This window comes from Symphodus melops, assembly GCF_947650265.1.
Source record: "Symphodus melops genome assembly, chromosome: 17".
NCBI classification, from domain to species: domain Eukaryota; kingdom Metazoa; phylum Chordata; class Actinopteri; order Labriformes; family Labridae; genus Symphodus; species Symphodus melops.
In genome coordinates this window covers 12987722-13008767 of record NC_136707.1, presented here as the reverse complement: position 1 = coordinate 13008767, position 21046 = coordinate 12987722, and the positions used below count along the sequence as shown (strand labels likewise).

At 37.8% G+C, this 21046-nt stretch overlaps 1 protein-coding gene across 6 annotated transcripts in view; it reads right to left on the bottom strand.

The window, feature by feature from the left end:
* The window catches only part of LOC306837759 (voltage-gated potassium channel KCNC1-like), a 77678-nt gene that overhangs the window by 15635 nt on the left and 40997 nt on the right, over positions 1 to 21046 (bottom strand). For 4 of the 6 annotated variants that reach the window (XR_013780991.1, XM_079365529.1, XM_079365528.1 and 1 more), the window contains exon 4: positions 18406 to 18618. Coding sequence is in view for 5 of the 6 variants with exons in the window: in XM_079365529.1 (XP_079221655.1) it covers positions 18406 to 18618 (213 nt within the window). In the remaining variant the exon portion in view is untranslated. Of the gene's footprint in view, positions 1 to 2050; positions 4091 to 13030; positions 13103 to 18405; positions 18619 to 21046 lie in introns of those variants that run through there. The other 2 variants (XM_079365527.1, XM_079365526.1) reach the window with 2 other exon arrangements.

Sequence of the window (21046 nt, the reverse complement as noted above, 5' to 3'; positions counted from 1 at the left end):
CACGTACAGTATTGAAGTGAAATTATTCAACAAGATCTTTGTTCTTGTACATTCACTGGACTTGCTGCTCTGAGATTCCCAAAAAATACATACCATGCCCAGGACACAGGACTCTGTGGTTTGCTGGTTTTTGGGAAACTCAGAGAAACTCATGTGGGTAAATCATCTGGAGCTGAGCACAGTTAGAAAGACACACAATGCATGTATACATTTTAATCTTAAAACACCTCTGCATTAAAGATGTTTGATCTCAAAATCCAGGTGTTTTAACCAGTCGAGACAGCAGGCTGCTGTTATCAGTTAAACAGTCCCTGAGACTGATAGAAAGACAGACAAATTGACAGAAGACAAACCCCTCCTTAAAGATGGGCCAGAGTAGCACACGTCTTTCCTTCATTTAAAAAGTAAAATGTAATTATAATAAGTTGACATATGGACATTTTAAATCTGCAGCCATGCTAGCAGCTCTTTGAAGCTATTTTTATAGCCAAAGTAGCACTTTGCCTCAACTTCGTTAATTAGCATTCTCACACTACCACATCTGCTGTTTAATGACTAACATATTTGCAAACTCAGTTTAGATAGATAGATTTAATAATGAATACCTTTTCATTAGTTTTTTTTATCATTTGACAAGCAGGTTAAATTAGCAGAAAGTGGCAGAGTAAATCCTGCTGTACACTGAACGGCTGAATTTTTTCGATGCACGACCTAAGCTCATGTTTTATGTGCTCATATTGTATGACCGGATTGTCCGGCATGACCTGAGAGCTCACGCTGTATGAGTTAACATGGAGAGAGCACAGAGTAAGGAGATAAATAAATGTATATTTCAGTTGTCTCATACACACGACTCAAATACACACAACAGCAAAATCCCTCACACACACACACACACACACACACACACACGATCACACACTCACTCAGCATCACCCATTCAAACGAAGGGTACAAGTAGCAAAGTCCTAAAAAATGTTTTCCTTTCATCTGGAGCTCTGCAGATATTTCCTGCCAACGTTTCTGTTATTAAAGGAAGGTGAAGACATATTAAATAGGGCATACCTGCTGATGCCAAAGTAATTTAGACATTATCTGTCAGCGGCACAATCAGGGAGAAATAGCCCAGAAGTTAGGGAAGTTGTGTGCAGTTGTACCACCAGTGTTCTTAATTGGCTTAAAATTATACAGTGTATTCCCAGTTTAAGGTGGTGCTTCAACATGTTGAGTTTGCACTTGGACACTAATGTTGTGTAAGACACTGACAAAGTGCATGCAATTCTTGGAGTTGTGGAGGCAGATTGGGGATAATGTAGAAGCTTTGCATACTGCTGTACAAACATTGCAGAGAGACTTTAATTCAGGTTCATCGCCCTGACTGTGACTATTTAAGTACAAGGCTGAACACAGAGGTCTGATAAAGCTTTTAAAACAAAGTGTACTCTGTCAGTCAAGTGCAATAACCCTTAACTGTAAGACTTTGACACAAAAAAAGGATGTGAGATGGCAAGGAAAAATCCTCATTCCAGCTGACATATGATTGCAAGCATGGACAGTAATGTTTACAATAAGGTTTGATATAAGCCTGAAAGAGAAATTGATTGTGTCTGTTTGACTTTGACTTGAATGGGCAATGTGGTCATAGTGGACACTGTGCTGGCTACTTAAAATTTGAAATGTTCCATTTGACATATATCAATGTGATCATAAAAAAGAAGAGCAAAGCTTCATGGTTTTCTGACTGACTCTAGTTTTGTCTGACAAGGTACTCTCAAGACATTATTGGAAGGCGATATAAAACACAAGAACATTCTATTCGTCCCCCTGAATGAAAGAACGTAAGAACAACAGATATTTATTTTGAGCATCCACTTAGCTATGTCCCTATAGTTCTTAATAGTGACAATCTCAGGAGCTTCTTTAATATTTGCAGATTTGTGTAAACCATTCATGCTGTACTAAATCAAACAACATTTTAGGAGGCATTCTAGAAACTGTTATTATTATGTTATTACTATTTATTTCAGTGTGTGTGAGTGTGTGTGTGTGTGTGTGTGTGTGTGTGTGCACGTGCGCTCACACGCACCTATCTGGCCAAAAGGGGTCATTTTTGTGTGTGTGCGTATGTGTGTGTGTGTTCCATCAAATACTGAAGGTGATCGTGTCTCGTGTTTTCATCTTAATGTATGCAAGTTATCAACTGCATGTGCAAATGCATATGTTTATTGCAGGCTACAATGAATTATTCATGCCACATTCAGCTTCATATAGGCTTTGTGTGTGCATGCTTGTGTGTTTTTTCTGCATGTTTACTTGTGTCACAGCACATATTCTGCGGCATTTAAATAGATGTGTTTGCAACATCAAGTCCTGTAACCATAGGAATAAATCAGCAGCACAGCGCCATTAGCTGATTGGAACACACACACATACACTGACACATACGCACACAATCACACACATAAAAGCAGCAGCAGGTTTGGATTGATTGGGATCAATAACCTACAGTTGCCAATGTACTGCAGAATTTATAGTGACCTGTAATGCCTGATCTGACTGCTATCATCAGAGATCTTATGAATATGATTCATTTTATGAACACAGGCCTGTCAAAAAAAAACATAAACAACATATAGGAGAAATCACATTTACGATTGGCACTTATATGTCTCAGTGCATTAAACATATTCAATTTAAATGTAGACACATCTTCTATGGCTCTCACAGTAGCCATAAGGGTGGAATTAAAAGGGGCAAATTTACAATGAATCCATTGTGGCCACTCATAGTGTATAAATATTAATTGCATATTACTAAATGTTAATGGTTAATGGACATGTTGTGGTTTACGTTTCTAGAAGGATTTCAATATTTTGAAAAAAGATCCCAGAATCCTCTCAAAGCTTGAGTAAAATCAAAATTATTTCCAGAGTACGACCTAAATGGTAAATGGACTGGGAGGGAAGGGGCAGTTCATAAAAAAAGTTTACTGTGAAGACTTTACTTAGACTAACATAATTTTATCCAACTGGAGACAATAACTGGCCAGAAAGAGCGGTTTGTCCAAAATTCACAATGGTATCTCCTACTCCTGAAGAGCTTTTTTTTTACACATCTAGAAAGTGTGCCTAGATATGCCAAGGTTCAGCTTGGGGCAGCCCCAGAACACTTTTACTGCTGATTCTTCCACCAATCATGTTATATATTATCTATAAATGCTGTTTCTGCTAATCCTATTTCTATGATCAATGAACAAGTCTCAGCTAAGGACACCACTGCCTTGCAGTTGACACAAATGATTTCACTCTTACATCTGACTATCACTGCTAGTGTTTGTCAGTTGGTGCTTTTTACAATAGAGTATATTTTGTGGCACATTTAACCCGTTGTATGTTTTTTGACAATCTGAGCACTTCTTGTTCAGTCGATGTGTTGATGTGTTTGTTCACCAAGGCCAGTTTATTATTGTGTTGGGCAGTGAAATAGTTTTATCATCAATATCGACATGTTCTTCCTGTCTATTATATAGTGGCTTATCTTGGGATCTGCTCAAAAGGTGACAAACTCCCAGACCTCAAAGTCTGTTCTGCAGCATATTTGGAAGCTGACCTTGTTTTCTTCTGTACTTAAATTAGCTGGCGACCATTGCAGGGACTTAGAAGAAACATCATGCTCCTGTATGAACAACACTGGTTAAATTAGATTGTCTCTTGATTAAGAAAATTAATACTTCACTTAGAAATTTAATAGTTCTAACCCATTAAGTAACCAGACTATACCGTAAACCATTAATCTACTTAGCTAGGGTTAGCTAGGTGTCTCATATTAAGACTTTAGTCGAAGCCTATCAGGCATGTTAAAATAGAATTGCTTATTTAGGTCTGCCAGCACAATTATATAGCCCAACATTAGTGATGTGTTTTTAACAATTAAATATTTATTTCTGATTAACTCTCTTTTAAGCCAAAGCAAGCTAAGCAAGTGTAGCAGCGCATCTGTTAGCTGTGCTGTGATGTCGGATTGTTATACATACCTGCACTTAGTCAGACTTTAGAAACACAACGAAGGGGGAGAGACTGAGGCGGATAGCCTACGAATGGAATGGATACACCAGCGTTAAAATGAAATGTGGGTACATGGGGTTGGGTCAAGAGTTGATAGGAAAAGAGGAACAGGAAGAGGGAGAGAGGAAACACAATGGAGGGGGGACAGTAGATGGTAGTTATTACATACTGTGAAAATGAGTGGGATGTACCGTAACTGTGTTCAAAAACCACCTGAGATAAGAAACCACTGTTTCTTATACTTATAAATACAATTTGCAATTTAAGTAATTTGGTTTATTTGTTTTACAAGATACTGTAGCTATACAGCAATATTATATAACAAGCTTACAATTGCTGATTCATTTTGTAATGCACAGTCATTTCTTCTGCTGGATCTTTTATACTAACATTACCACTCAGCATTAATTGCTGTATGCTTTAGGTATAGACTATAATGCATGCATATTGTGAATGTCGAAAAAAAGAGACAGAGAGTATTATAAGTATTTGTCACAAGTAATATTGCGCTCTGTGACACTTTGTTGGCTTAGTCCTGTAAGAGAACAAAAGCCAGTAATGCTGCCCAGCTCGAGAAGAAGGAGCAACAGTGAAATTCCGACAATATGTCATAAAGAAAACCCAACACAGCCTTGTGGATGTGTGGACGGTTGCTTTTTTGATTTGGTCCTCAGGGGAATCAGAAAAGGAGAAGAGGATCAAAATACAAGCTTTAAGGATACAGCTATCCTTAAACTACAGGTTTATCAGGTGCAAGTTATAAAAACTCTAACAGTCTCTATGTGATAGGTTCATATGCCACACACATATAGTTGCTACGGTAATTGGGGTCTCCTGATGAACAGGTAAGGGCCAGCAGTTAGTTTTGGTGGTTTTGTATTACCTTCTCTTCTGGGTATAGTTTTCATGCAAGCCATTTGTAGACTTCTACCACACCCACACACAGGCTTTTCTGTTTTCTTTATGTGCCTGGATTTCGTATTCTTGTGAGAAATAAATAAATCAATACATCATAAACAGTTGAGGGAAGAAAGATGTGGTCATCTTTTGTAACTCCTATTGGCTCAGTTATGTCTGTTTTTGGACGAGAATAACCTGCTGAAATTGCTCATGTGTGTTTAATTTCTGTTACACAATAATGTCAACACAGGAACGAATAAAAAACATCTCCAAAGTGGAGATGTGAAATTTCTCCTGCTACTGAAGATCCTGTTGCTTGGAATCTCTCTTTGCAACAAATCTCATCAACTTTTTTGGTTAAAAGTCTTACATGAGCAACCACAGACATTTTTTCTGCATTTCAGGTGGAAACATTTTTGTATAAGGAAAAACTGTGGGCTGCATATATTATTATAGGATATTGAATAGGTCCCAAAGATATTTCTCTCCAGTCGAGCAATGATGTCATCAACTCTAGCTCATACCTTTTCCTGAAATACTACCATTATATAAAGTGAGTCAGTTTAAAAATATTATCCGAATTAAACTGCAATTTCATTTAAACTCTGCAATGGTGGAAAATCTCCTTTAGTCCAAATGAAGTCCTTTTTACCAGTTTAAACTTTTAGTTTAGCAAAGCCAGGTGTCCAAAAGTTAAAGTAAAAGATGGATTGGCATTGTGTTTTAATCCAGGGTTAATTAAAGGAACGGATTAATCCGCAGTCACCCCTCTAGTAACTATTAGTAGTATGAGACTTTGCATCTGGGATGAATTGATTTAAAAAACTGTTTTCAACAATGCAAAAAACGCCAAGTTTTTGATAGCATTTACAAAAAAGGATTTATTTAGATTAGAAGAATAAGATACTGTATATCAGGCAAGGACGCACACAATGCTTTGTATTACCGTAGTTTTGCATACTTTAAAATTATATATATATATATATATATATATATATATATATATATGATTACATATATAGTCCAATAGTTGACAGGATACTAAGAGAAGAATTACTGTTCGTAGTTTGGTGTATGATCTGTGGTTACAGTACTGTGATGAAGTTAAGAATAGAGCAAGGTGTTCAAATGGAAAGTGACTTGTGAGGGGTGTACAGTACAAAGGCCAATGGTAGAGGTAAGAAAGGAAGAGGGAAAAACAGGGGAAGGGGAAGACTTTGGGTTTAGGAAGAGTGTACAGTAACAAACAACAAAGGCAAATATTATCCTAACGTCAATCTGCATGCTAAACAAAATATATCAACATGTGTTTCAGTTTACAGCACAATTGCAATAATTTTAAAGAAATGTAATTTCATCCCTTGAAACCACATGTGGATTTGAGATTGTCAAGAAATAATATTTGCATCAAATACAGAAATATAAACATGCAGTTTGTAGGTAAACATCACACACATATGTGATGTGTTTCATTGCTCAGAGACAAGAAGAGGAGAGGAAGGCAAAGAGGAAACACACATGCAGAATAGTTGAACGAGCATAATAAAGCAGGGAGACAAGACAATTAATTAGACAAAAAGGATCTAATTATGAAGTTCCTGTAAACTCAGACAAACTAAATCAAATCTTAAAGCAATATTTCACTGGCTATAAAACATAGAATACTGATGATATTAGTAAGATGTGTATGTGTGTGTTTAGTTGGAGCAGTAATAAAAGTGAAACTTTGAAAGTACTTTACAGTTTGGTATTTTTAAGCTGGTTTGGGATTAATCAGTGGAGAGAAAATGTGTCTGGTAATTTTGTTTAAAACATTGTAATTATTTAGCATCAAGAGGGAGATGAAAAAAGAGGAACTATAAACTACCAAATCACATTGTTTTTTATGAAGTAATGCGCCTCTCTTATTTAAAAAATCCATTCATGAAACTTTGATTAACATGCTGCAAAGGCAGTGCCCGCAGAGTCTGAAGAAGCCTGGAAATGTAAATCTTTTGGAGTTAACCTGAAGCTGTTGGGTTATTTTACCAAATGATGTTGTCACTTAACATAAAGACTTACACTGACATATATGGTTTATAATCCACAATGTCTACTCTATAAACATAATCCACATCATCGAACAGTTTACACTTTCCTTAGCAACATGATTCGACTCCCGACAACCGCAGCGGCTAAACTGTTGTAGGAGCACTAAGGAAACAAAATAGTGTGAGTGCAACACAATAGGCCTCTGGGGATTCTGACCACCGATAATGATTAAATCCAGTCCTTAAGGCCATTGATCATTGGTTAGAGAAAAAGAAAGAGAAAGAAAAACAGTTGTGTGTTAATGAGAGAAGAATGGAATGAATTGCAGTCAAAAGAGAATATTTAAGGTGGTATGAAATTGCATCTTAGTGGTGGAACTCAAGGGAGATGTCGTGAAAGACTGAAAGAGAGATGAGAGCTTTCCACTCTGCTGTGGCGCAGCATATCTCCTTACAGCAATGAGCCGCTAAGTGAGACTCAAGAGTCAGTTCATGCTAGTGGTATCTGTCTGTCAATGAAGAGAATCAATACTATTTCTACAGAGAACAGGGTGGAGGAGGACAGAGAGAAAAAGAGAGAGAGAATTATGGAAGAAAAAAAAAAAAAGCAAGCAGAGCCCGGACAGCAGTCGGAGAGAGCATGAAGTACAAAGCGAGTGAGTGATTAATGCAACATTTCATTCCTTTCTCGACCTCCACCCACTCACTGATTAGGTTTCTCAACCAAAGGAGAGATAGACGTGTGCAGTATCATAATGCGGAGTGTGTCTGCTTGCCTTTGAAACGAATACAGTTAGGATGGTGTAATGTGCAGTCTTGGCCTTCGGAGGCAGTAACAGCACTGCACCAACAGTCACTTTAGAGCTCAGTACCTCTCTGCAGTTCTTTTTTTCTTTTCTGAGGGAGAGCAGGGAGGCAGTGTTCTCCTCTCTGCATTCTAGCCATTCATTTATCCTGTTTTGCACTGAGTCAGACCTTGGCAAGTTGCAGAGTCACTGAAAAAACAGTGTTTTATGGACGTTCTTTCCCGTACAATAAGGACAAATGTAACCTAAGGTTTCAATCCCTCTATGCCAAAGACACAAGATTTATGCCTTTTCTGACTGAGACAAAGAGACGACTATGTTGATTTTTGCTTTCAAAATCTAGCAATAAGGCTTCGAAAAATGACTCCTATTTTAAATTTGATTAGGCTCAAGCAACTTACAGTACTGTACAGAAGAATGCAAAAGGTATGTCAATTATACAAAGGAAAAATATATATACAGTATATTTTTCTTTTTTGTTGTTGTTGAGATACAATCGGAAAGAGAAAGACAAAGCGATTGCTTTAATTACATTAGAAGAGCAAAAATCCCAAATGATTTGAAGTATGATATGCCTATCAGCGTGCAAAATCTATTCTTTTATAATTCTGTCATGATATAATGTTCTTCTATTCTCAGGGATATTGTCAACAAATGGCATTTAAGAAACACTCGGCCCTTAAGAATAAACAGCACAAAACACAAAAACATTGGAGAGCTTATACTTTATCAAAATGTATGAAAAATCTTCTTTGGATGAGAGGCTGGGTTGGCATGTCTTCACCTGTATTCTTACTGATATACAGCAATGTTGGCCACATGTCAGCCACTGTAAGCCATACTGTATGCTGTTTTACTCTATAATCTGCTTTTTTATGAAATGGAACAACAGTTCAAATGACAAAATGATCAACATAATGCTAAATGGAAGAAGACTATACTTGCAGCTTGGATCACAAAGACTTTACAAATGTTTACACTGAGATACCAAATCTTAAACATCTGGGGGCGGACCTTCGAGGCTAGGCTGTCCAGTACTTGCAAAAAGTTAGTGTACACAATTGTACAAAACAGTGACCCTACTTCTGAACTTATGTATTACCTCATGTGTCGTACACATTACAAGTTAATCAAGCCAAATTTGGTCAAGATTCCGAAAATTGTTTTTGATCGTTTTAAAGATTATCTTGCCACTGGAGAACATCAAGGCTGCACCAAATTTAAATTGTGCAACATGTTCCCTGACATTCTGTTGTATGGGGAGAACCTGCCAACAGTCAAGCACATATTCCACAGATTCTTATTGAATGTAATGATTACCAATTCAGAAGCAGGCTGACAGAAAAGGAAGCACAACAACCACAGGATATCAAATGTTACTGAGCTCCAGCCCCCCATTTTAACATGCCCAGCTTATTTTCATGCTGTCTCCAAGATTGCTTCCTAGTTGTTTCGTGTTTTGTAGAATTTTCAGTAAGAAACAATCCCAAAACTATGACTGCCAGTTCCGCCTACCGGTTGACCATGTTTCAATAAAAAAAAAAAAAGAAAGAAAGAAAGATTTTATTTGTCCTCTGGGGCAATTTAACTCAAACAATGTTTTTTAATCTAAAGCCACATTTGAATACATTTTATAACATTTCAGCCTTGAAAGTTTGGTTGAATTTAAAGGGATACTTCACCAATTTGCATTGAGCTCTGTATCATTAGTAGTATTTATGAACGATTGTGCATTCCGCCCTCAGTCTCCCTGGCTGAGACTGAAAAGGTCTGTATTTCTTGACTCACTTTCTACGAGTCGCAAGATAGCTGCGAGCTGGCTGTAGCCGACAGGCAGGTCTGCGGCTATAAGAACAAGGAGCCGGGGCAGACGGGTGGTGCTCTTACTGTTTCCCTTTGAATACTGACATAGAATTTCCAAGATAGCAATTCCTTCTGAAAGAAATCTCGGAATCAGTTGAGGTAACATATTTATGTGTTAAATGCCTGTATATAATGCTGCATTCAGGTGCTGCTTGGGTAGTTTAAATTTCCAAGACTTCAGTGTTATAATAACAGCACAATAAAGTGAATGCTACGACGAAGATCAATGAACTGTCAAAAGTTACATTTGAGCAAAAAGTAGATTTTTAATATGAGCATGAATAAAAGTACGTTAACATTAACAAAACATGTTTTGCCCCCCATTTCGTGACGATTCTGACGTCAAATCCTACAGTAATTCTTTTCCGAGTTGTTGTTCTGACTTGAGCAGGTGTTTCATGTGCATTTTACAACTAACTCGTTTTTCCAAAATGACACCATGTGAATGCGCCACAAAATCCTCCTTCATCCAACTCCAAGCCAAGATGAGCCAAGGTGACACTTTCTGCCTTTTCCCGGTCAACCACCAACAGAAGCTATTTCACATTTCTACTACATATATGACCCAATGTCAATACAGATTCATGTTTCAACGGGTGAAATATCCCTTTAATCTGTCTGTGCATGCTGCTGTTCAGGCCATGTCATTGCTCCACACACTTTAGGAACCAAACTGTTAAACTGATTATTTGTAGTCATGTGTGTGGTTTCTAACAATTTAAATATCTGGCCACATTTCAGAAATAACTTGGGCCAGTCTTGAGTTAAAATTGTCCTCATGAGTTAATGGTATAGTTTTTCCCCATTGAGATTCAGACTGCCCAGTCACACATGGCTGGCTTATATATCAGTGGAGATGAATGACCGAATGTTAAGTAGATTGTTAACATGATTTTAAACATTACACATAACATTCATTGTATTTCAAATCTTTTCCTCAAAACCAACAAATTATAGGCTGTTTGGTTGTTTTTACTTGTTTCATCCTGTCCTTGTCTTTGTCATCATTCACATCACAAGAGGTTTCATTCATCTCATTGTAGTTCCTTCTGCCTCATGGGATGCTGAGTGAAATGCAGCCCACTGTATCAGTATGAATCAATAATCAGATCAGAACTAAGTCTTGACCCAAAATGCTTTGTTGCACCAAGTCCCAGAATTTGCCTGTCCACTGTTTCCGTAGCAACAGTGGGGAGATATAAGGACAAAGTCAAGCAGTGAGAAAAAAAGAGGTACTGAAAGAGAGAGGGGGGAGAGCTGATGAGATTGGCGTCAAATGTTTGGAGAATAAGACAAAATAAATATGACATACAAACTTAAAGATCAAACACAACAAACCAACCTTAAACATGAACATGACAGATAGATAGATAGATAGATAGATAGATAGATAGATAGATAGATAGATAGATAGATAGATAGATAGATAGATAGATAGATAGATAGATAGATAGATAGATAGATAGATAGATAGATAGATAGATAGATAGATAGATAGATAGATAGATAGATAGATAGATAGATAGATAGATTGATAGAAAGAAAGAAATGTTCTTTGACTTCTTGTGACTTGTGTTGAGGAACAACAAAAGGTCAAAGCATTTCACAACATAGGAACATAACCAAGCTTCAAGCCAACAGGAATCCTTTAGGCGATGAGCTGAAGTAGCTGTTGGAGAGTGAAATTGATACAGAGTTTTGTTATAGTGCTATTCGTGTGTTGCTGTCCTAGTGCAGTCTCTCTAAACTCCAGCAGTTGTAGATTGCATGCGGCCCTGTCTTTAAGCTTGTGCATACAAAGGCATGAGAGCCAGTAAAGAAGCAGCAGAGAAAGAAGAGTGCTACAATGCAATGCTGCCATTTCGGAATGCCTTTGATAAGCTCAATGTTTAGTTCTTTCCACCCCTCGCAAACCACAGATCTGATGGTGTTGGATAACAGTTACAGTTGAAACTATAAGATCTGTAATAAATCCCATCCAAGCACAATCTGTGATAATGTCAGAGTGAAGGGAGGGAAGAAGAAAAGAGGCATGTCGTAAGAGAGATTGGAAGAGAGCCGTGGTGGCACATCTAAAGCTATAGCATTGGGACTATGTTGAACGGCTTGATTTACTCTCTCATGACTCTTGTCCAAACCCAAATATAATAATCAATTAATCTTTTTTTTTTTGTATAGCTCCAATTTTTAATGAATGTTTTCTCAGGACACATTACGAAAGAGCAGGTAAATTTCCTTACTCTTTCTAAAATTAAGTACAACAATCTTACACTAATCCATCATGAAAGCTACGCAACAATTAGCAAAATTACAGTGCCACTGCCAAAGTGAAAACTTCCTTTCAAGATATAAGGTAACTTTAAAGATGAATAAAGCAAAAACATGTGCTACCAGTGGATTTGAAGTTTAAAAGAGCAGAGAGAAAAGGCTAAGAGCCCATCACAGCTCAGCTAACAGTGCCACCACTGTGCTAATCACCACAGCCCTTCGAAGTTGTTCTTGTACTTACCCGAAAGTGTTTGCATGTTTGTCTTTTAGGGATTACAGTTTGTCTGTCTTTCTTTCTCCCAGCCTGCTCCCATATCTCATAGATTTTTTTTTGTTTGTGAACTTCAAAAACAACCTCAGCTGTCAAACCTTCGAAGCACTACAGTAGTCAGTGTTCCAGTGCAACCCAACAGAGAGTCAGACGCAGCTAAACTATGAAATACTTGTTGTTGTTTGTTGGTTTTTTTGTTGTTGGTTTTTTTTAGCAATTAAAATGAGAACATTTTACAATGCATTAGTTGATCAGATGTTTAATTCCCCAAATGAGCTGAGCCCTTAATGTAATGGCTGGCGCTGAGTCTGCTATCAATCAAAATAGTACTCTCTGGGGACTGCACTGTCAAAACTGACCTGAGCTCAGTTCCAGAGGAAATAACAGCGGAAACCCTCCAACTAACCAATCAGCAACCAGCTCTTACTCTCAGTGGCTGAGCAACGAGCCAGCCAGTGCACTTCAGCCACTTCCACTCTGGCATCCACCCATAAAAAACGCATTTCATAGGATCACCATTTATACCTTTTACTTTTATACTTCAGTTGATTTTTTTTTTTTTTAAAGAAAGTCATTCATGTTATTTCTGAAAAATAGTTTTTCTTTTGGTTGACTTCATTTATGTTAGATTTGATCTCATAAAAGATTTCTTTGCGCAGAATTAAATAATCATACAAAAATAGTTATATTGTCAAAGTATGGAAAGTATGGATCACCATCTCCCCAAAAAGCAGTCTGGCATTTAGACCCACCCATTTGAACATGGGTGTGGGGTATAATTTGGGAGGGGTAAGCATTAGTTTCATGGCGCCCCCTATCTGTAAGTACCAGAGTGAGAAGAGACTGGGTGAGAGGAAGAGAAGGAGGAAGAAGAGGAGGAGCAGGAGGAGGGGAAGACAGCTACACACACAAAATACAGACACACAGAAAAAGAACAGACAGACAGACAGACAGACAGACAGACAGACAGACAGACAGACAGACAGACAGACAGACAGACAGACAGACAGACAGACAGACAGACAGACAGACAGACAGACAGACAGATGGGTAGTGTGACACAGACAAAAAAGAGCCAACATATGACCTGACACAATCTGGAGGAGACAGTAACACAACAAAATAATAACAACAACAACAACAACAACAACAACAACAACAACAACAACAGCACACATCAGACATAAACCCGCACTTTTAACTCAAACCTTACACCCACTCTGTTCACCCAGGTTTTTCCTCTTCCACAGATCAAGGGGAATGGCATTTTCCTCTCTCTCACACATACTATGAAGCTCATCGGCAGTCCATAGAGGCATGCATTTAGTCACACACTCATGTCTCACACAGTCAGACTCATACAGTGTGTTCATGTAGTTGAGTACAGCTAGGTTGAGTTTAGTGTCCATATGTGAGGGCTGAATCCTCGAGCGAGTGACACTATAGGTTTAAACTTCAGGGAATCGAAATGGAGTGTTCCTGTGAATTGAAATAGGATGTGTAACTGGCATCATATTTGTGTCACAATTCTGAACAGGAGGTGGAACTTTTTTTGAATGAAGACTTTTTGCATTTTGTTTGCGATTCATCATATATACGAAATTATTTGAAGAAAAAAAAGCCTAGGTAATACAGCTAAACAAAAAGCAACATCAATAATACATTTGCAAAAAAAACTCTCCTGAGATTCTTTGAATAATCATCTCCAAATGTTAAATTGGGACACATATACAATGTTTAACTAATTATATATATTGATGTGTGTGTTCTTTGTATTAGCTTTACGAGTGGATGACAAGCCCTACAACAGGACATCCAGTGGAGTTAACTTGCTTGATGTTATCTTAATTATGAACTGTGTACCAGCATTACCTACTCGCTAAGATGTAGCCGTAGCAAATTGGGTCATGATAGTTTGGAAAGAACTATAGATAAATAAAATATAAGTGAACCTATGCAGATTCATAGATTGTTTACATTAAGTTAAGAAAATTGTTTTAGATTATGTCTATAATATATTTTATCTCTTAACCACTGTCTTGCATATAAGATCATTTCTATTTTGTGGTGTATGGGCATCACACACACACAAACACATACACAAACCATGCATTTGCCTCCCACTGCACACAATTATTATTCACTGTATGATGCTGAAACCACACTTAAAAGCTTTACAATAAAAAAACACCCTTCATGCACCTCTTTGCATTTCTGTGTGTGGTTGTGTGTGTGTGGTTGTGTGTGTGTGTGTGTGTGTGTGTGTGTGTGTGTGTGTGTGTGTGTGTGTGTGTAATTGTTTTTATGTTGCGAGGCCTCATATTAGGAGTCTGTGGCTCAAGAGTTAGATGTGGGTCATCCAGTAATTACATGATTACAGTTTGTGCCAGACGTTCTACTACAAGTCAACGTGTCATCAACTCCATATTGTAAATAATTGTAAATAATTATAAATGTGTTTGTGAATAGGAATGTAGTTGGTGAAGGGATAGAAAAGCTTTATGAAAGCAAAGTACATTTACAAACTTATCATGTTGGTATTTCTGGACACAGAGCTCTCCTCTTATTCACTTTGTTTAACTGTGGGGTCATATTCTGTGCATGAGCTGTTTGCATTAATCTCTCCTGTCAAATACAAATTTTGTTGTTCTTTTTCCCCTTATCTTTCTGCGCTCACATATAAACACGGAATCAAACTGATTCAACATGTGCAGCTGTAATGAAACGATCCCATAAACCAACATTAAGTCCTATAATGTCCAATAGAGTCCTACTCTACTGCATCTAATTAAATACTGATTAAAGGAATTATTAATTACACTATATTGTATTTGTCTTTTATTATTACACTCTCAACGAGCAGGGTGCCATCTAGTCTAGTTAACATTGTGTTGTCTAACCCACTCTGGTCTGATCCTTTTAGGTGTATGATGGTGTAATATAATGTTGTCTTGTCTTTAACTATTTTATTCAAGCATTTTAAATGTAATCTATTTTATCACTTACATATCAAAGTTGACATACTAAGTTTAATCAGGTTTAATCTTAAACTTGTACTTGGGAAGGTTTGTGTTGTTCACTGCAAAAAGGTTTAGCGCCACCTTTTTTTCTCTGTGTTTGTAAGATTTGATCCAGGAGGAGGTGGGGCAACTCATCCAGGGAGGATGTCACACTGCCGGAGTTCGAGCCATCTGTTGGGGTGTGTACTTTGGAGCATGTTTGTGTTTGTGAGTCAGAGGAAATAGCATGTGGAGAGTGTATACAATATAATAGAGGTATGTGTGTGTGATACTGAACATGACAAGTCAGAGGTTACATTTGAAAACAAGTAAACATTAATTCAGTGTAAGTAGGTCATGGTTGCCAGAAAAATAAAAAATAAAAAGGAATATGGGTAAAGACCCCTAGAAATGTTGATGAGGAACAAAAAGGGAGCGACAGTAAGATGAAGAGGCAGTGTGAGAATGTTGAACATTAAACATGGACAGTTAACAGTGCGGTGGGCGAAAGCAAACAAGGGAAATTAGTAAATGTGAGTTGATGAAAAAAAGGGGGAACATAATGGAAAAAAGGTGTAATGAGAAAGAGACAGCAGAAAAATGAATTATGACTGAGGACAGAGTGATTCTCATCTGATCTGCCAAATCAGATTCTGAAGAATGTCAATTCACATACTGTATGAAGAGTTTCATTTCAAAATGACACGCCGAAACATCCCTCAACATCCCTCAACATCCCTCAACATCCCTCAACATTAATAGATCAACATTAGCTAAGCTTAAGGTATTTTGTTTCCTCTTTCTGATTATCACTGAATCAAATCCCAAGAAATGGCCAACACTATCCTTTTAATGGAAATGGCTAATTTTGCAGTTGTGTGGATGCTGAATGAAAATCAAATCGTCTTTTAACAATGTCAGGCTCAATTTCAAGAGGCTCAGAGTATTTCTGACTCTCTAAATCTACCCAATAAAAATATACATGGACCTGAAGTGGTTAAAGAGGCAGAGACTCAAAGCAAGTGCCTCTCACCTTGGAATCAACAATCTGATATATATGCATTCAAAATAATGATTATTAAAGGCCAACCAAGCAATCAAAGATCCAAACAGGCAAATATTCTGGTCCAGCCTTGGTATCTTTAACATAAAGCTCAGTTGTTATAACAAATTATAACACATTGATAAATCCTATTGTTGAGCTGGGTGACATTTTCTTCATTATCATGAACACATTATGTCTTCCAGACATAACTGCTAGAGACTGAACATATATAAACCTGAGTTGATAATTCTCCAACTTTGTTCTGTTTGAGTGACGATTGCGAACTGTTTTAAGAAATTGCTGAGCCTTAAAAAAGACTGTGCATAACGGCCTACATGGTAGTAAGTATGCTAACGTTTAACAATTAGCACAAAAACGCAAAGCGTAGTTTACTGGAATGTCAGACATTTGGGGAGATAATTGATTATTAATATACAGTATATGGCTAAATCCAGCCTGACGAAGCCTGAGAAGTTATAGAAAAATCATTAAAATTAAAATGTGTTATAGTAACAGGGAGATGGGTCTGTGAGCCTATAGAACAAAAATGCTGCTATGTCTACATAGACTAAAAGTTAAAGTATCAACCAAACGCAAAGAAACTGGACTGTGAAAGAACATTTCAACCTTAAAAAAACGTAACACCTAGATGAATGTACAGTATTGTACAGTATGTATAAACATGTGTAAGTATTCATTCCAAAAAATTAAGCTTGAACACACATTGTGTAGAATGGAAAAGGCTTTGGTTGACGTGTCTCCAGTTAGCAGTGTTAGCAGAATGAAATACAACTGCCGCCCTCTTAGTAGCAAAATTAAATTGGGTGACGTCTGATTAACTCAGGCAACATCCAGAAACTTGTGTTTTGTTGAAAAATACTTCACTTTTGCTTAAACATCAATAGTCAAAGTTACATATAGGCATTTGTAAGAGCCCTCAACACTAATGAGAAACACTACTTCTAGCTCTTTATTGTCTTGAATAGATTTCGGAAAAGGACACGTGAGTATTTTTCACATTTGTTTTTGACCATTCTCTTTTTAAGGTTTCATGTTGCATTTCCTTAATGTCACATTAATTGCAGAATTCACGAAGGAGAAAAAAAAGCACATTTCATTTGAAACAAACATGACACTTGTCTTCTGCTTTTTTGTGGGATTTGTTGATTTTACGGAACAACAGATTAAAACATCTTCTATGTCACACTCAGCATTACAAATATGAGAAACATGAAAATCTCAATAAAGGGCTGTTTTGAAATGAAACTTGATGTACACATGTTCAAATAAAAGGTGAACACAGAATAAAAAAACACACAGAAGACAAATGTTTTCTTGTATTTAGTATTGATGAATGATTGCTGACCCACCTCAATATTGAATAATCTGGAGTATGTGAATACAGCATTCTTTGACCTTGAATCTGTAGTTCACTTATAATGATAATGATGTTTTACAGAGGATTAAATTCCGTCAATTCAACATTAGCCCACATGGCAGTGCTGCAGCAGCAGCCTCTGCAGTACCTCTGCAGCAAAGATGCGGGATAGATGCATGAAGGGGACCTCTCCTACTTCAGCTGTAGTTTGAGGTGCTTATAAGAAGAATCATTGAATTAAATATCAATGTTGTTCAATAGACATTGATGTGTGTGCTGCAGAGGAGAGCTGGTCATGTTGTTCAGACATGGTGACACAGACTCAAAGTGATGGAGGGAAAAAAAAGAATAATAATAATAAAGTGTTTTTGTAGTGTTATTGAGTTTTAATTGTGAATTATTTTAAAGCCCTAAATTCCACACATTAAAAAAATTTGTATTTTATGGTGTTTGACCCTTGGCATCTCCTTTGATGATGGGTTCACAAGGAAATTATAGGAACACCTGTAAAATCCTTTTTATGAGTTTATAAGGTTCTTCGTTCGTTCTTCTTACATTGCCCCCTGCCCCTCTCCTGAATGTGTAAATATGGGCATGTATGTGTTTTTGAAACATGTATGTTTGACTGTTTCAGGGTGTTTTTGCACACGACACACCATGTCAGCACAGATCAATCAGTACCATGCATCAAGCGACAGCCCACTGCTGTCACTCAAGTACTGCCCTCCCCCCACTCCTCCTCCTCCTTCAATCCTCCACCGGACCCCCTCCACCCTCCTACCTTTCCGAACGTTCCCATCCGTCGTGCGCTGGAATTCCCCGGTGCTCAGCAGGAAACAGGCCCGGTCATGCGGGTAGCGCTCGCGGCTGGTGACGGAACCAAGACCTCCAGTTGCTGGACTACGCTCATCCCCTAGGACCTGGTCAATGTTGGGGCAGTCCTCATTGGCCAAGGCTGCTGCATTGGCCGCTGCATCTCCATTCTGTTTGGAGTCTGGTGGAAGGTATTGGTGAGAAAAGGGGGATATTTCGAGTCATAAGGGGGGGGGGGGGGGGGGGGGGAATAGCAAGTGGCAGAAAGTAACATAAAAAAATTAAAAAAAGGTCGGTGGAAGGAAGAAGAAACAGGTTGCAGATGTGTGGAAGAAGTTGAAGATAAGAAAGAAAGTTGAGGATGATATGAAAGAAAAATGTAAGAAAGTAAGACAAGAAATGGGATAGGGAGAGGAGAGGAACAGTTAAAGACAATGTGAGGCGAGAAAGTGGGGGAAATGAGAAGGAAAAAGGAAAAAAAAAAGATACAAGGTGATCAGATGTTAAAAAACATTGTATGAAGTGGGTAGAAGATGGGAGAAAGATGAAGGGAAAAAGAGAAAAGTTAATGAGAGAAAACAGGAGAGGATGAAGAAAAGGGAAATAGTCAGGAGAAGGGAGAGAGAAAAAAGAAATAGAAACAGGCAAGGAAAGGAGGCAAGGCATAAAGATGATGTGGAGGGGGTTGAGAGAGAGAGAGTGAAGAGGAGGAAAGGTAAAGAAAAAGAAGATTAATGTTCAGGGGAGAGAAGGAGGAGCACAGGGGGAGTGGGTAGGGGGGAATAGGGAAAGGGGGGTTGAGAGCATCAGAGTAATAAAAAATGGAAAATGGAGATAAGACCAGGAGCAGTGAGGAGCAAGTCAAAGGAGGACAAGGAGAAGGGATTTGAAGATGAGGAAAAGAAGCCGATGAACGTGAGATGAAAGCAAAGTAGAGAGAGAGAGAAAAAAAAGAGGGGAAGGTAAAAATAAAATCAAAAAAAGGAAAAAAAAGGAAAAAAGACAGCGAAAGAGAAGAGAGTGCAGGAGAAGGGAGGGTGGGGGGGGGGGGGTAAAGGCGCGTTAGTGCCTCGTGATAGCTGTCCTGATCACATGACCAACGCACTGCAGCAGAGCAAGCACACATACACAAATACGCACACACTTCATGTGCTACAATCATTTGGCACTAAATGAGTGGACCTAAACAAAGGAATGGGAGTCTGTATACTGCACACTCACAAACACACACGCACGCACGCATACACACGCACGCACACACACAAAGAAGAGATGGCTGTCAAGAAGAAGAGTTTGTATCTTTCAAACCGGCTGTCACTCCTAACCTGATATGATTTAATGCTCAACAGCTATAGATATGGCCAAAGAGGTAACCACACAAACAAATTTGTTTTCATGTCTGTGCATTTGTTTACAGACATATTTAGCAGAAAACAATTTGTGAGTTTTCAATTGCTGTAATTACAGTCTGCAGCACACATGCTGTAGCAGACTTTCAAAGCTTGGTACATATTAGTCTACACTAGTACAGGCTAGCTAAGTTATAGTCTTAGTAATATTAACCTTCATTTAATAGCATCATTTCCTTGAGCATCTTTTTTTTAAGTATTTTTTTCCAAGAACAAAGCGATAAGAAAACATTTCACACTGTGATTTAGTTGCAAAATCAATTCACAGCCCACATAGAAAAGGCCAACACAATAATGATTTTGGCAGCATTATCTGTAAATGGTAATGAGCCAATGTTATCATATGTTAGCTTGCTATCAAACTGGGAAGGTGTAGCAAATTCAGACTATGTGTAAACAGAGCTTTAAGTGTCGAAAAAGATACACATTATAACTCCACCACAAGCAGCCAACCACTCGTACAAACACACACACATACACAAACTTGACTTTGTGCTGATGATTGGCATGTGAGCAGCAGAGCGACAAGATGCTATGGCCTTGATCAATGTTCAGACAAGCAGAAAATACTGTATATCCATATAGAGCCAATCCAAGATTATCTTAGCATGTCAGCTTTGGCAGAACAGAATCTGGCTGTGAGAAAAAAAAAAGTGGATTTGTATGGAGAAAGTAATAAGCATTCTTATTCCGTCTCATATTAAAATCTTTTTAGTGCACTCCGCTCACGAACGAACTAGGACATCGGCAAGTTATTTACAGCATCAAAACAGAGATGCACTTCCCACAACAGTTTAGTGCTTTAAATCTGACCTCTGGTCATCAGTTTGATGAGAAACTAGAAAACTTGACAGTTCAATATAATCACATTTGTTAAGGCTGCTCCAGTGATTAACTTAAGTATTTGAAACTTTATAAGTAGAAAAGTAAAAAAGCAGAGATGACACATGTCTGGCAACAGTAACACTTTTAACCAGGCCAAGCCATGTTTACACCCCCATCAATGCTAATACATAGAAAACAATCCTGTTCCAACACATTCTTCTGAAGCCTGCACTCTTTGTTTGCTTTTACAATGAAATCCACAGAAGCATTATTTATGATAAGATTTTATTTCAATACAGTGTGGAGGCAATTAACCAATTAGGTGAGTCATGGTCAGGAAAGTCACCTTTAGGTCTGATGATTTTTTTTACAAAA